The 14,604-nt window shown below is 33.6% G+C and overlaps 1 protein-coding gene across 6 annotated transcripts in view; it reads right to left on the bottom strand.

Annotated features, from left to right (window-relative positions):
* WDR7 (WD repeat domain 7) overlaps positions 1-14,604 on the bottom strand; it is a 374,489-nt gene that overhangs the window by 315,573 nt on the left and 44,312 nt on the right. For all 6 annotated transcript variants that reach the window (XM_060310354.1, XM_060310358.1, XM_060310355.1 and 3 more), the window contains 3 exons: positions 13,338-13,470; positions 12,841-13,089; positions 11,701-11,921 (listed from right to left, as the gene is read on the bottom strand). In XM_060310354.1, the coding sequence (XP_060166337.1) occupies positions 11,701-11,921; positions 12,841-13,089; positions 13,338-13,470 (603 nt within the window). The remainder of the gene's footprint in view (positions 1-11,700; positions 11,922-12,840; positions 13,090-13,337; positions 13,471-14,604) is intronic.

Genomic DNA, 14,604 nt, shown 5'->3' with positions numbered 1-14,604 from the left:
GCAGGGGAATGCCACAAGCTATCACAAGATCTGACAGAGTCAGAATGTACCACCTAGGTCATCCAGCCTGACCTTACACATTTTACAAGACTTCATTTTAAACCATTCCCAGAAACCTCTTATGTAACCTGTTCCTAAGCATTTGCCATGAATTACAGAAACTAGAGACAGCTAGTTTATCCCACACACTAGCTCTCTGGGGAGATGATTCTGCTTTCCAACAGTTCCCAGTGTAAATTATATACATATATATATTTTTCTACTTTTGCCAATTTGTTTCCTAAACTAAATTATTCTTTTCTTCATATCATTCCAGGAGCAATCTCCTGCCCAAAACAATGTTTCTCTTTGAATATTCTCTAAATCTATGAACACTAACTATTGTCTCTCCTTTTAAATATGCCCATCATTAGACAAGCTATAAATGACCAGCTTCTTTCACTCATAAATCAATCCTACTATTCTTTTAATCATTATTTCTTGACTTCTCAGAACTCCTTCTCTGGAACATAAATATGCAGTTAAGATGCATCATTTATCACTTTTAAATATTCTACCTGAAGGGGAAAAAAGAGCCTACAAATGTTAATGCCGTGTCCACACTTTCACAAAACTAGATTAAAAAAAAATTTGTTTTTTCAGAAATCCATAGCTCATCCTTCTTTTAAAAAGAAGGGGGTGGGGTGGGGTGGGGTAGACAGCTGTTTCTTTAATAGCTATTTTAAAAAATAAGACCATGTGGTCCAACCAAAACACTTACTAACCATCTATTAGGATAGTTATGTTCTACATAAAAATAAGACTTTTAGGGACCAGTTTTAATATCTTCGTCCATTCACTACATACAAAAGACAACAGTGAAGAAACAGCGGGCTAGTCAGGGCTCCATCTTTCTTCAACTGCTTCCTTCTTAATAAAGCAGCAAATAAATATGAAGAATTTAATGTAAGATTAAGAAGACATTACCTATCAAAGAAAATTTTATTTAATAAATGATGTTGAGATAATCCGTTACTTTAGGGAAGAAGGGATGATTTTTATCCTTTCCTCACCCCACATGCATAAATAAATTTCAGATAGATTAAAGTATTTGATGTTTGTTTTAATCCAGCCATTGCTTTTTAATCAAATTTCACCAAATTTCTGGGGGGGGCGGGTAAGATCCCAGGATTCAAAAATATGAAAGAAGCTAAATAGGAAAAAGATAAATTAGATTACATAGGAATGTAAATTATCTGTAGATTAAAAAATCAAAGTAAATAATAAACCAGAAGAAAATTTCAACAACAGTAATAGAAAGCACATAAGCTTAATATTTCAATTAAGTTAAGCACTCATACAAGCACTAATATCCCCAACAGAAACAAATGAGCAAAGGACAATCTATGTCTCAAATGAAAAAAACAAACAAACTCACTAAAATCCTCAGAGAAAAACTTCATTACCTCTAGTAATCAAAGAAATGCAAATTCGAACAATAAAATACTCTTTCCACCTATCAATTTAGCCAAAGACTGTAGAAATTACATAATACGAAACAACCAACGTTTACTGGGTTCTTACTCTGTGCCAGCTATTATTCTAAATACTTGGCAGTAATTCATCGTAGTCTCACAACAACCCTTTGAAGTAGATACTATTATTATTTCCATCTTACAGATGTGGAAACTGAGTCATGGAAGTAAGTAAAAACATCTTGTGTTGGCAAGGGACAATGAAATAGGCACTGAGGGTAGAAAATAATTAGGTAATCGATCTCAACAGACTTAAAAATGTTAATAACCTATTACCCCAAAATTCTGAGGTTCTAATCCAAAAAATATTCATGGAATCTACCCAAGGAAATAATCATAAATGAAAACAAGTTTTACAAAGATATTCAATATTATTTACAATAGTTCAAATTGGGACCAATCTACACATCCAAAGGAGGAGAATTGCTAAGTAAATATTGTATACTCACATAATGTAATGTTATATAATTACTAAAAATTACTTTCACAAATAAGAATAACTTGAGAAAGTATTTGTTAAAATATTAAATGAAGATGCAATGTGCATAGATAACTATACAATATAATCACAAGTGCATAGTAAGTGAATTTTACAAGGCTAGAGGAAAAAATATCAAAATGTTAACTGTGTTTCTCTTTTATGTAGAAGGGTAACAGGTGACCTTTTACCTTCTTAGCTACCTCTGTTTTCAAAAAATTTTAACTGTGTATATGTTAAATTTATAAAATTGCAGTTAAATCTTACACCATATTCTTAAAAGCAAGTAAAGTGTGACAAGTAAAAGAAGATGAAAGGGAGCTAAAACTAAGAAAATCCAAACCTAAATAATCAAAGATGAAAAACTAAAACATAAATTACCGAAGAACTGAGCCATGCACAATTCTCTAAAGAAAAATTTGAAATACAGGAATTGAAAAGAATGGCTGTGTTTTGATCTACAAATTGAAAGATACTAAATAAATTAGGCATTTAAAATTAAGTATCAAAATCATATTTACTTACGTAAATCAGTAATAAAACATATATAGTCAAAGTTGGAGAAATGCAACTATTTTTAAATACACAGTTACACCTAGTAGGAGGTGGTATGCTTGGTGGTCAAGTTCAGGCCCTCAGGTTAGACTATTTAGGATCAAATTCCAGTTCTGCCACTTGCTAACTGTGTGACTTGAGCAAGCTACTTAACCTCTCTGAGCCTCACCTCTCTGTACAATGAGGTTAACAGCAATTACTAGGCCTCACAGAAGCACTGGGTGAATTAAATGAAATATATGTAAAGAAATCAGCACAGTGACTAATACATCATGCATACAAAAGATGATGGTAGTTAGTATTCTCTTTACCATTATTAGTATTATGTCATTATATACCATAAATTCTACTTTTTATAATGTAGTTGTATCATTTTCTGAGGGAGTTGCCAACGTTTAGGTATTCACCAGGAAATACGGAGACATTCATAATTTTTCTATTAGGTTAGTTTCCCCTTTTCAATGTTTTCTTCTCATATTAATAGCTCTGCTTTAATTTAATCTGAATAGTTCCACCTACATGATCATTACCATCACTCACGTATTACCTTAAAATCACATTAATGAAGTTTTTAGCACTTTTAACAATTTGAGTCAATAAAAGCTCTCAATCCAACAACTCAGTGACCACCTTCCACTGTTCCCTGAATATTTCCTCACACATCTTTTTCCATTGAATTTACTTGATAATTTTTTACTTCATGCCTTTAAAACATCAAAGTGCTTTCTTTAATTTCAATTACATATTTATGGCTTTTAGAGACTGAGATAGTCATATCTGCAGACTCTGAAGATAGTCTAAGGTTTTTTAAGGAACTCAAAAGTGCTACCCTTTCACCCTCTCCCCACAGCAGTCAGCTGTCCCCAGTTATTGTCCACCCCACACCCAAACCTTGGCTGCACACGTTCAGGGACTAACATCTTCTATCACAAAGGGCCTCACTTCTCAGCATGCACTGAATTACGACTCCCAGTGGCTGCTGGTCCCACACTTCTACTTCTACCTCCTACTTTGAATTTGAATGGCCCCATCCATCTGACCTAGTAACTCTCAATCTGCCTGCTTGGCTTCAACCTATTTATTCCGCTCATACCAGTATCCTTACAAGAAATAAACACTGAATTTACAATACCTCTGACATAACTATGGAATATCATTTTTTTCCTTTCTCATGAAAACAAACGGGTTGATACTGTCCCCATTTTTCTAACCAGAGATTTTCTAACTGAAAGAGTCTGTGTATCTTTCCTAGAGATAAATTACTAGAATATATATTCTAAAAATACCTCTTTGTTTACAAAGGATGCTGGCTTGCTTTTTAAGTCTATATCAAAGAACACAAGAGAAACGTAACCCCCACTATTATACACCCGGCTCTTGAAGGCACCTGGAAAATGGTCGGCACTCAGATATATATTGCATCTAATTGAACAGTCACCTTAAAAAGTCATTCATTTTTTTCTAACAATTTCTGCCATCTTAAAATAAATTTTAACTCATTTTAAAATTGCTTTATGATTAAGTTACTGAAGAAAAATTGTCTTTGCTCTGTGCCATACTAACTCTCTTCAACCACTGAGTCAATTTAATCAATCACTTCATTTACAATGCTTAGCACCAAATCATTTCTATTACTAAAAATAAATTTCATACCCAATGTAATCTTCTTTGCTACCAAGAATATGACTAAAGGTCTAAAGAAACCTCTCCAAACAGAGGAATATCTAAATTTCTGTGGAGTGGGGGAGGGATAAATTAGGGGTTTGGGATTAACGTATACACACTATTATATATATAAACAACAAGGACCTACTCTATAACACAGGGAGCTATACTCAATATCTTGTAATAACCTATAATAGAAAAGAATCTGAAAAGAATATATACATACATATATATGTATATATGTATGTTTGTATATATATATATATATATATTTTTTTTTTTTTTTTTAAACTGGGGACTTCCCTGGTTGTGCAGTGGTTAAGAATCCGCCTGCCAAAGCAGAAGACACAGGCTTGAGCCCTGGTCGGGGAAGATCCCACATGTCGCGGAGCAACTTAGCCCATGCGCCGCAACTACTGAGCCTGCGCTCTAGAGCCCGTGAGCCACAACTACTGAAGCCCGCGCACCTAGAGCCCGTGCTCCGCAACAAGAGAAGCCACCGCAATGAGAAGCCTGCGCACTGCAATGAAGAGTAGACCCTGGTCACCTCAACTAGAGAAAGCTCACACGCAGCAACGAAGACCCAATGCAGCCAAACAAATAAATAAATAAATTTATTTAAAAAAAAAACGGAGTCACTTTGCTATAAACCTAAGGCAAAAAAAAAAAAGGTAATAAATAAATGAATTTCTAAAATGTTTGACACAATATTAGCACAGCCAGAATAGGGAGGCAATCTGTCTCATCACTGTTGAAGGGATCCTCACTGACAGTCTCTTGGTATATTATTGACTCTCTTAGCTTCCTACACGAGAGACAGGGTGTACTATGATATTTGAATATTTAGACACTATCCATAATAGGAAAAATTAATTTTTTATCTTGAATAAAATATGACAGTAGTAAAAATTTGGAAAACATGCAGCAATCACAATGGATAACCAATACAGTCTTGGTATATTAAAGCATTCGTGCTTTCAAAATGAGAATGAGTGCTATACGCTTATACATACTCTTCATACAGCTACTTATAAGTCTAGAAAGTTACCTACATTTGAAAGATTACAAACAGGATGATGAAGAATTATGAAGGTAAATAGGTGGTACAAACCTATTCCTAAGCTTCTGAAGGACAATTTGGTAATATGTATTCAAAAGACTTTAAAAATTAATATGCCCTTTTATAAAGCAATTTCACATTTAAGAATTTACCCTAAGAATCATTCCAGATGTGCAAAATTATTTAGTTATCTTAATTCTCAACCCCCACGGTTGATAAGAGAAAAAAAAATTAGAAAGTAAAATTCTGACATTTCTGAATAAAATTAAATGACAGACTATCATTAAAAATGTTGGAATACACTTAGACCATCTTTAGAAAATATCTGTATTTTCCATAACAATGTGTTATGTAATTTTTTAAAATAAAAATTAATTTCAAAAAGATGATGCTGCATATATAAAACATATGAAAGTAGTCTCAAAATCTAAGAGAATTAAGTGTTATGGGAAAAAGAATATTACAGAACATTATGTACACTGTGATATATTTCAGAAAAAGATTACTTCTGCTTTCTGCTTTTGTTTCCTTTACATCACCAAAGTTTACTCTGGCTTCAGAGACTATGCCATAATTCTAGACATTGCTTTTTAAATGTAACATCCAATTAAACTGGTAACACAAGTCCAAATTCAAAAAGGTAAGATAAGAGCTAATTCAGGCAGAAGCTTAGGTACTTTTTCAGAAAGAAAGGATAATATATTAAAAAGAAAACCTAATTTGTTAATTGTTCTTACCGGCAGCGAACATTACGCACTAACAAACATACAGTCACATATACCATACATATTATCATAGCTGCCGCAAGAGCTAGGAATTTATTAACATTGTCAGATGAAGGAACAAACAGGTTAGGTGCCTGATATTCCCATTTTCACAAACCCATGCTGCCCCCTTCTGGAAAATTTTGGAGGCATGTGACAATACAAGTTTAATAAGATATAATGAAAAGTAATCATTTTTAACTAATCTGTTAGAGAACTTAGGCTATATGTTCACACTGAGAAACATATATATTATATATGCTTCAAAATTTATTTTGAAACATTTTCGAAAAATTCTGTTCTGAATAAAATTCTAGCAGCAGCAAAAAGCTGTGATAATCTAATCATCCATGCCAATGGGGGAGGGAAGTAATATTAGATATATATTTACTAAAAGTAAATAAAACACAACACTTTAAAAAGTCACATTTTTTGTTCCCTTCAGTACTCATTCCCGTCACTCTCAAAAGCAAACAGAATCTGAATTTGGTATTTATCTTTCCAATTCAATTTTAATAATTTTACTACCAGCAGCCTTAAAAATATCTGCCCTCCCTTTCAGCTGCTCTCTTCCTCAGACTCCGCAGGCATTGGGCACACTCTTTTGGCCTCCCCTAGCCTAGAGTTCAGATTTTGGAAATTCACCCAAGCCTACCTCTGACAGCTATTCAAATCTGGAAATCATTCTATCTCTAACCTCTCAGTGTTGCTTAAATGTCTCAGTTATTAGAATATGATTAAACTAAAATGCTATAGTTCTGAAGTATTAAAACATAGTATAGGGATTTCCCTGGTGACACAGTGGTTAAGACTCTGGACTCCCAATGCAGGAGGCCTGGGTTCAATCCCTGGTCAGGGAACTAGATCCCACACGCATGTCACAACTAAGAGTTTGCATGCCAACTAAGGAGCCTGCGAGCCACAACTAAGGAGGCTGAGAACCACAAGTAAGGAGCCCACCTGCCGCATCTAAGCCCAGCGCAACCAAACAAATAAATAAATATTTTAAAAAATAGTATAAGATATAGAGAACAAACTAGTGGTTACCAGTGGGCAGGGGGACGGAGGGGCAATATAGGAGTGAGGGAGTGGAAGGTACAAACTATCGAGTGTTAAGATAGGCTTAAGCATATATTGTACAACAAGGGGAATATAGCCAATATTTTGTAGTGACTGTAAATGGAAAGTAACCTTTAAAAACTGTATAAAAATTTTAAAATTTTTAAAAAACAGTATAGAAAGTCTCTGTAGGATTATAAAATATTACACTCAGGATGAAGAGAATGACATAGCTGGAGAACAAGAGGGAAAAAGAGACTTGCTTTTTATTGATAACCTTTAATATCTTTTGCATTTTATATACCTATTTATAAAATATTTTAAGACATTACAGTAAATAATATTCCAAGTGCAGATGAAAACTGAAAACAGTAAGGCACTTAAAATTTTAACAAGCCTGTTTTTAAAAAGAATTTTCTAAAAAGTGTTCTATATGAGTATTTGAAGTGGCAGTCTTATTTAATAATAATATGAAGGTTCCATTTTAAATTTGAATCCTATTAAAACTGCCTAAGAACCATCACATCTACATAGCAATATATAAGATCAAAACCACTCATTTAAAAGCAATAAGCACAACTTGGAATGACAAACAAAAATGGCACAGAACTTTCTTTTATATTTATATTTATAGTATATATTTTGTATTGTTATATAATATTCAAATACTATTTTAGTAGATAATTTCACTTCTGTTTCCTTTCATATATATTTCATATATATATACATATATATATATAGTACACATACTTTTCATACCTATATACATTATATGTATATATTTCTTTTATATGTATGGATAGTACATTTTGTTTTCTTAAGAAACCGAACCACAAAAAAAAAAGCCACCTCAAACCTAATTTTTTCCTCTACATTCCATAATCTTAAGGAGAAAGAAACAGAGCCAGCACATAGCCTAATAATAGAGATCTCAAAACTGCAAGTTCTACCACCCCTCATGAAGTCAATATACAGTTAGTCAAATCTCACAGAAATTTTTGAGAGTTTACCAAAGCTCTTGTTTCTCTGAGTACCTATGATATGCCCCTGCCCTTATCCACCAAAGCATTTGGTTAGGATCTCTCCTTTACCATTTATAGTCAGCCTTGTAACAGGCTTACTTAAATACTTGCCTGACTCTCCTCCTAAAATATAAGTTCATATTTCTTGGAACACTGAAATGCATTACTTGGCAGATAGTAATACTGCCAAAAAGAACTCGTAGAATTTTTGTCAATAACTCTTTGGCACTATACAATCCTGAATTACTTCAATATTTCCTATCTCAAAGGATATTTTCAGGAAACTTTTAAATTTTCTTACTGTATTTTAATTCTTTAAAATAATCTGTATCATATGAAAGTTAAATCTCAGTTAACTAGACTATTCAGGGAATCAAACTCAATTTCAAAGCACTTTGACTAAATGGAGCTTTACTATTTGGGAAAAAATAAATAAATAAAATTCCTCTAAAAAATGAAAAACAAAAACCTTCAATGTACAACAAACATAAAATCTATTCAATGCAGGTACTCTACATAACACTATAGGAAATGTTTATCATCTATGAACATGTCAAAATTTTTAAATAATTAAAACTCCCATTAATAAAAGAATAGAGAAATAGTTTATTAAAAATAAAGTGTATAGAACCACTGAGTCTGGCACTAAAGTAATACTAATCTATAGCAAGAATTTGGAAAGATTTCAGGTAAAAAAATGCTAAAAGAGCACAAAAATGAAGGAGTGGGGAAAGAAAGGATGACAAAGAAACACCTAGACAGTAGACAAGTAAGATGTACATGTGTGTGGAGTTGTGAAAGGGCGTATAGTCTGTCCTCAAAGCTCATCTCCAGCCGCAGCATCCTTTCTACCCAGCAGGCAGGGTTTCATTTTTCATTCACTGTCTACCAAAGCCAGGAGACAATGATTTTGCTCAGTTTTAACAACTTCCTATATTTTGGTAAACATGAAATGACCACAAATTAAGAAAGAAAAATTCATCATAATTGTACATTCTTAATTACAATTTAAGTCATTTTTAAAATGCAACCAACATTTCTCTGTTTTAGAACATCTTTTCCTGGGGTAAAAAAAAAAATTGCAAGAAATCAAAACTCAACTTCTTTCCCAATCTACGCAAGATAAAAACCAAAACCCTATTCTAATCAAAAAAGCAGATGACAAACTTTTCAGTATTTATCTTTAATCATTACAGCTGGTAAATATTTATAATCTTCCAACTACCAGATCATTTTAAAGTAAAAGTTTTTCTTGCTAAAAGAAAATGACACTGCATCAATTTATGAGGACAATTCTAGTATTAAAATCAGCATATGATGTTAACTCTAATCTCAGCAAAATAGTCATCTGCTAAACATTTAGCAAATATCAAATTCTTAGCTTTTTATTAATCAGTTAGGCTCTTTGATTTTCAAACATATTAGCTGCTGGACCTAAAACTACCAGCTAAATGAACAGCTTAATAACTAGGCAGGCATTATTTACTGTCAAATTATCACAAAGCTAAAAGCAAATTTGTCTTAATCAGTACTTTTGAAAGTTAATTAAAAACAAGAAAATTCTACTGTTAAGCCTATAATGAGTAAATTATTTTCCAAGTACCAGGCTTCCTTGTCTGTGTCTCTCTTCTTTGTATTTCCCAGGCAACTAGCACCTCTGGTGAGCACCTAGTCTAGTAAGGAGACCATTCTCTATTTAGTTGCATGTATGTCTATTAGGTAGCTTTTACTCACTACAGATTATTTCTAAATGCAGTTGATCAAAAAAATTTTATTATATTAAATACCCACTTGAAATTTTTTAAAAAGAAACCAGAAAATGTTCTCATATAAATATGTAAGCTAAAAAATATATTAATGTAGTTCAAAAAGAAAACATGACCTTATGGAAACCACTCAAAAAAACTTTCCTTTTAATACCTGTAATTAAAAAAATACACACACACACACACACACACACACACACACATACACACACACACACACTCTAGTTAATTTTCAGTGTTTTATTCTTATGGAAACAAAAACCAGCCAAATTAGAAATGGTTGCACTAAACTGAAATAAAATAATCTAAATTATCAATGTCAGCATCAAAAAATTAGATATTTCCCCAAATTTGCAGTCAGAGATCAAAAAACTCATGTTTTAGTATGGGGCATTAAGTACTGTTAAATAAAGTTTAGGGCAGGGGTTCTAACAGTGCTATAACTTAGTATAATGACAATGATATGTATTTCACTAAAATAGACATACAATTGGTTATTTAAATAAATACACAATAATTTTTCTCAGTGATGAAGATTAAAAGAAATGAACAACCAACTGGGAAGCAAGAAAAAGGCAAAAAAATTTTAAAAAGAAGGAAGAGGATAATTAAGTATCTGAATTTTCAAATCTGGCAGGGGAAAAAAAGAGAGAGAGAGACACTGGTACTAGAACCTCCTATAACATCACCAGTATCAAGTCAAATGAAATCTAGCACTGGCAGAACATGGCAGATAACACACATTACCAGGAAGATTAAGTAAGTAGAAAGGCCAAGGAAGATTTTCTGAGCTTTGAAATGAGACTCCTTGTGAATACTGGATCAGATACAGAAGTCAAATGCTTTTCATTTCAGTAAAACCATAACTGGTGATGCTGTAGGGATTATGATAAGCATGAAATATGTGTGCAAGAAGACGGTGTCTGTGTGTTTGTGTATGTGTGTGCACACACACGTGTGAATGTGTGGGCATAGTGATGATGCCAACAGAAGTGGCTAATCACATGAACAAGTTCATGATTAACAAACAGTAATATAAATTATGGGTCTGTTATTCATCCATCCTAAGTTCTCCTAAAATCTCCTATTTCTAAAATTATTAGGCTGTTTATATTTGACATCATGGCCTAACCTACACGCACATCACTAAGAAAGCAATCTGCTTTCACAAAGGTATGTACAAAATTTTCCAAAATCATTTTCAGTGCCTGTTATACTTTCTCTTGTCACAATAATTGTTTATTTAAACGAACTCTAGGGAATTTCCGGGCAGTCCAGTGGTTAGGACTCAGTGCTTTCACTGCCGGGGCCCAGGTTTGACCCTTGGTCAGGAAACTAAGATCCCACAAGCTGCACGGCGCAGCCACAAAAAAATATCAAAATAAACGAACTCTATTTATAAGTAATGAGAAGTATTTTGCTTCAAACTACCAAAGTATACGTTTACTATCTTTTTGCTCAGATGAAGCTGAAAATAATGAGATTAGAGAATGACTTTGGGGATACTTAAACTACTTTAGAACAAAAAATTGAAACTTCAGTAAACATATTCTAAATTACTACTACATTTCGGGGACAAGCTGTTTAGGAGCTAATAACAGGAAAAAAACTATGTGCATCTTCTACGTCTATGTGCCCAATGGTAACAACTGTAACTTTGTCTAAACATCACATTACCACTGTTTAGTTTTTAAATTAAAAGGATTTTTTAATTCTCCTGTCACATTTTAAGTTACTCTGGATTTCACTTATATTAAGCCTGATAGCAACACAACTTGACTCTACCACAGTGAAATAATCTTTCATGATCAACTTACACTGCAGTTTTCAGGTGGAACCAGAAGCTGAGTAATCTCGCCACCATGGACACAGAAGATGTGTTTCATTTCTCCAGAAAAAATGTCCCAAATTATGACCGAAAAATCCACGCCTCCAGATATCAGATATCTTTGATCATAACGAGCTGAGACCTGATGCGGATACAACAAACATGTGACTTTGTTCCGATGACCACGGAGTGTCCTGTGAGGTGGCCAACCTGTGAACGAGGTTTTGGATTTAGCTATACATTTTATCATTGAAAAGGCTTCTAGTTTTCTAGAACTGCTCTGTAGTTCTAGAAATACAGTAGCTACATACCACATGAGACTACTGAACTCTTGCAGTGTGGCTAGAGTGGATTCATATGTGCTACGAATGTAAAATATACATGAGATTTCAAAGACTTAGCACCGAAAAAATGTAAAATATCTCATTAGTAATTTTTATATTGATTACAAGTTGAAATGAAAATAGTTTTGCTGTACTAGGTTAAAGAAAATATATTATTAAAATTAATTTCTCCTGCTTCATTTTTACTTTTCTTAATGTGCCTATTAGAAAATCACCTATATTGTTACATATATAGTTCTACTGGACAGCATTGTTCTAAAAGATTACCAGTATTACTGATAATATGATAATTACTACTACACTATATAGGTACCCAATAATAAATGGAATTATTAACACATATCAAAGAGATAAAATTAGATACCTCTTTATTTACAGTCATTACATGGTGTTTATTCCAATAATAGACACTAAGTACAGTTGATCCTTGAACAACAGAGGTTTGAACTGCACAGGTCCACTTATATGCAGATTTTTTTCAGTAAGTATTTACTATAGTACTACACAGGGGCAGCTGATTGAATCCAAGGATACAGAGGGCCAACTGTAAAGTAACATGCAGATTTTCAACTGTGCAGAGGGTCAGTGCCCCTAACCCCCCGAGTTGTTCAAGGGTCAACTGGAGTGTATTTTATTAACTGCACATTAAATTCTCCCAACTACATTGCACACTAACAACTACACGGATTCATTGTATTTGTTAAAAACAAAGAGTGTAGACATTGTCAAGTTCATGGTTACAGAGTTCTCAAAACACTTTAGACACTAGGAGATCTTCAGGATACCTCTGCGGAGCATGTGCTCCCCTTGCAGCAGTTGCACTATGGCTGTCTGCGTGGCAGGTACAATAACGATGCTTCCATCTTCACGGCCACAAACGAGTCGCCCGTGGGCTGGTATGTACACACTTGCGGTCACCTTCAGAGGTTCATTACTATTGGGAATGACACTCAGCTGATCTATAATTCCGGCAGGACAAGGATTCAGTTTATCAAATGCCTCTTGCAAACTAACAGAAGTTGTCATTTCCAGCTCTGTGGAGGTTTTGTTTGGTACAAAAGAAAAACATTTAAGTATTTTAGAAAAAACATTAAACATATAAAAATAAATGTGCTTACAGATGATTCAGTAATATACCAAAGAATAACTGTCATCAACTATAATTCTAAGAAGAAACTGACATATGTACATTATGAATTTGCTACACAGTGGCCGGTATTTAGGTTGTTAAATTTAAAAAATTGAGAAATTACTGCAAGTGATTTACTAGTACTTCCTGTACCTTCCTGTTTATCAGGTGTGTCTGATATGTTCCAAATATTCAATCTTCCAGAAGAATCACCCTGAATCAATAGTTTGTGGAAGTATTCCTTACATCCATAGAAGAACCGAGTAACAGGAGGACAAATTAGCAACTGTAAAAAAAAAAATTTGTTCAAATACCCTTAGATATCTTTTTAAACAAAATATTCCACACATTAACATTTTTTCAGATTAGGGTGTTAAGTACTTTGCCTCGGTACCAGAGTTAAAAAAAAAAGTGCATTTATAGAATGAGTATTCAATAATATTTTAATTAATTTTGTAGCACTGAAACACATATCAACTAATACCCAAATCCGGTACATAGAACACAAATGAAAACTAAATTTATAGTCTTTCTCTAGAATTAATATTTTTATTCTTTTTCTCCGCTTTATAAAAGCCACAATGCAATTATTTGTCTGCTATTAAGCAATTAATACAAAGATATACCCCTCATTACCAAAAAGAAAATTCTCCACTTAAAAGGTCAAAAGGGGAGAACAGGCTAATCTGAGCTTTCTGCCCATCCCTGATTAGTCTCCAAGAGTAGATGCAAATCTAAACTACCAAGCTTGTACAATTAGAGGACTCTTTTTTTTTTTATGAGAATATTTTTCAACTAATGGCATGAAACTTGATGACATTTACATAATCCACTTGAACCTAGCCTGGTATGTTTGCTATAAACTACTAGGAACAAAAACCATTCATTAGGGTGTTGTGCATACTTTCATTTTTAAAACAAATTATTTTTCTGCTTAAGATCCTGTGTCTTTAGTGAGACCACTTATTTGAAAATACTAAATAGTGGTGGACTCCTAAATTTAAAGTTTAGATTATTAATATACTAAAACTGGAGCATTAAAGCATAGAAGCTCATCCTAAAAAGCAGTAAAAAATAGACTTCAGGAGGCTTCCCTGGTGGCGCAGTGGTTGAGAGTCCACCTGCCAATGCAGGGGACAAGGGTTCGTGCCCCGGTCCGGGAAGATCCCACATGCCGCGAAGCGGCTGGGCCTGTGAGCCATGGCCGTTGGGCCTGCGTGTCCGGAGCCTGTGCTCCGCAACGGGAGAGGCCAAAACAGTGAGAGGCCCGTGTACCGCAAAAAAAAAAAAATAGACTTCAGTGTTTAAACATATTGTTAACAGATAATCCGTATTCGGTATCAGTTGTTTCCTAAAAAGCATTATCCTATAGAAATTATATGCATTAAGCATAGTTAATTACTTGATTTAACTTAAAGCC

The sequence above is a fragment of the Globicephala melas genome, chromosome 13 (genome assembly GCF_963455315.2).
Source record: "Globicephala melas chromosome 13, mGloMel1.2, whole genome shotgun sequence".
NCBI lineage: Eukaryota > Metazoa > Chordata > Mammalia > Artiodactyla > Delphinidae > Globicephala > Globicephala melas.
This window is presented reverse-complemented; position numbering and strand designations above follow the sequence as displayed.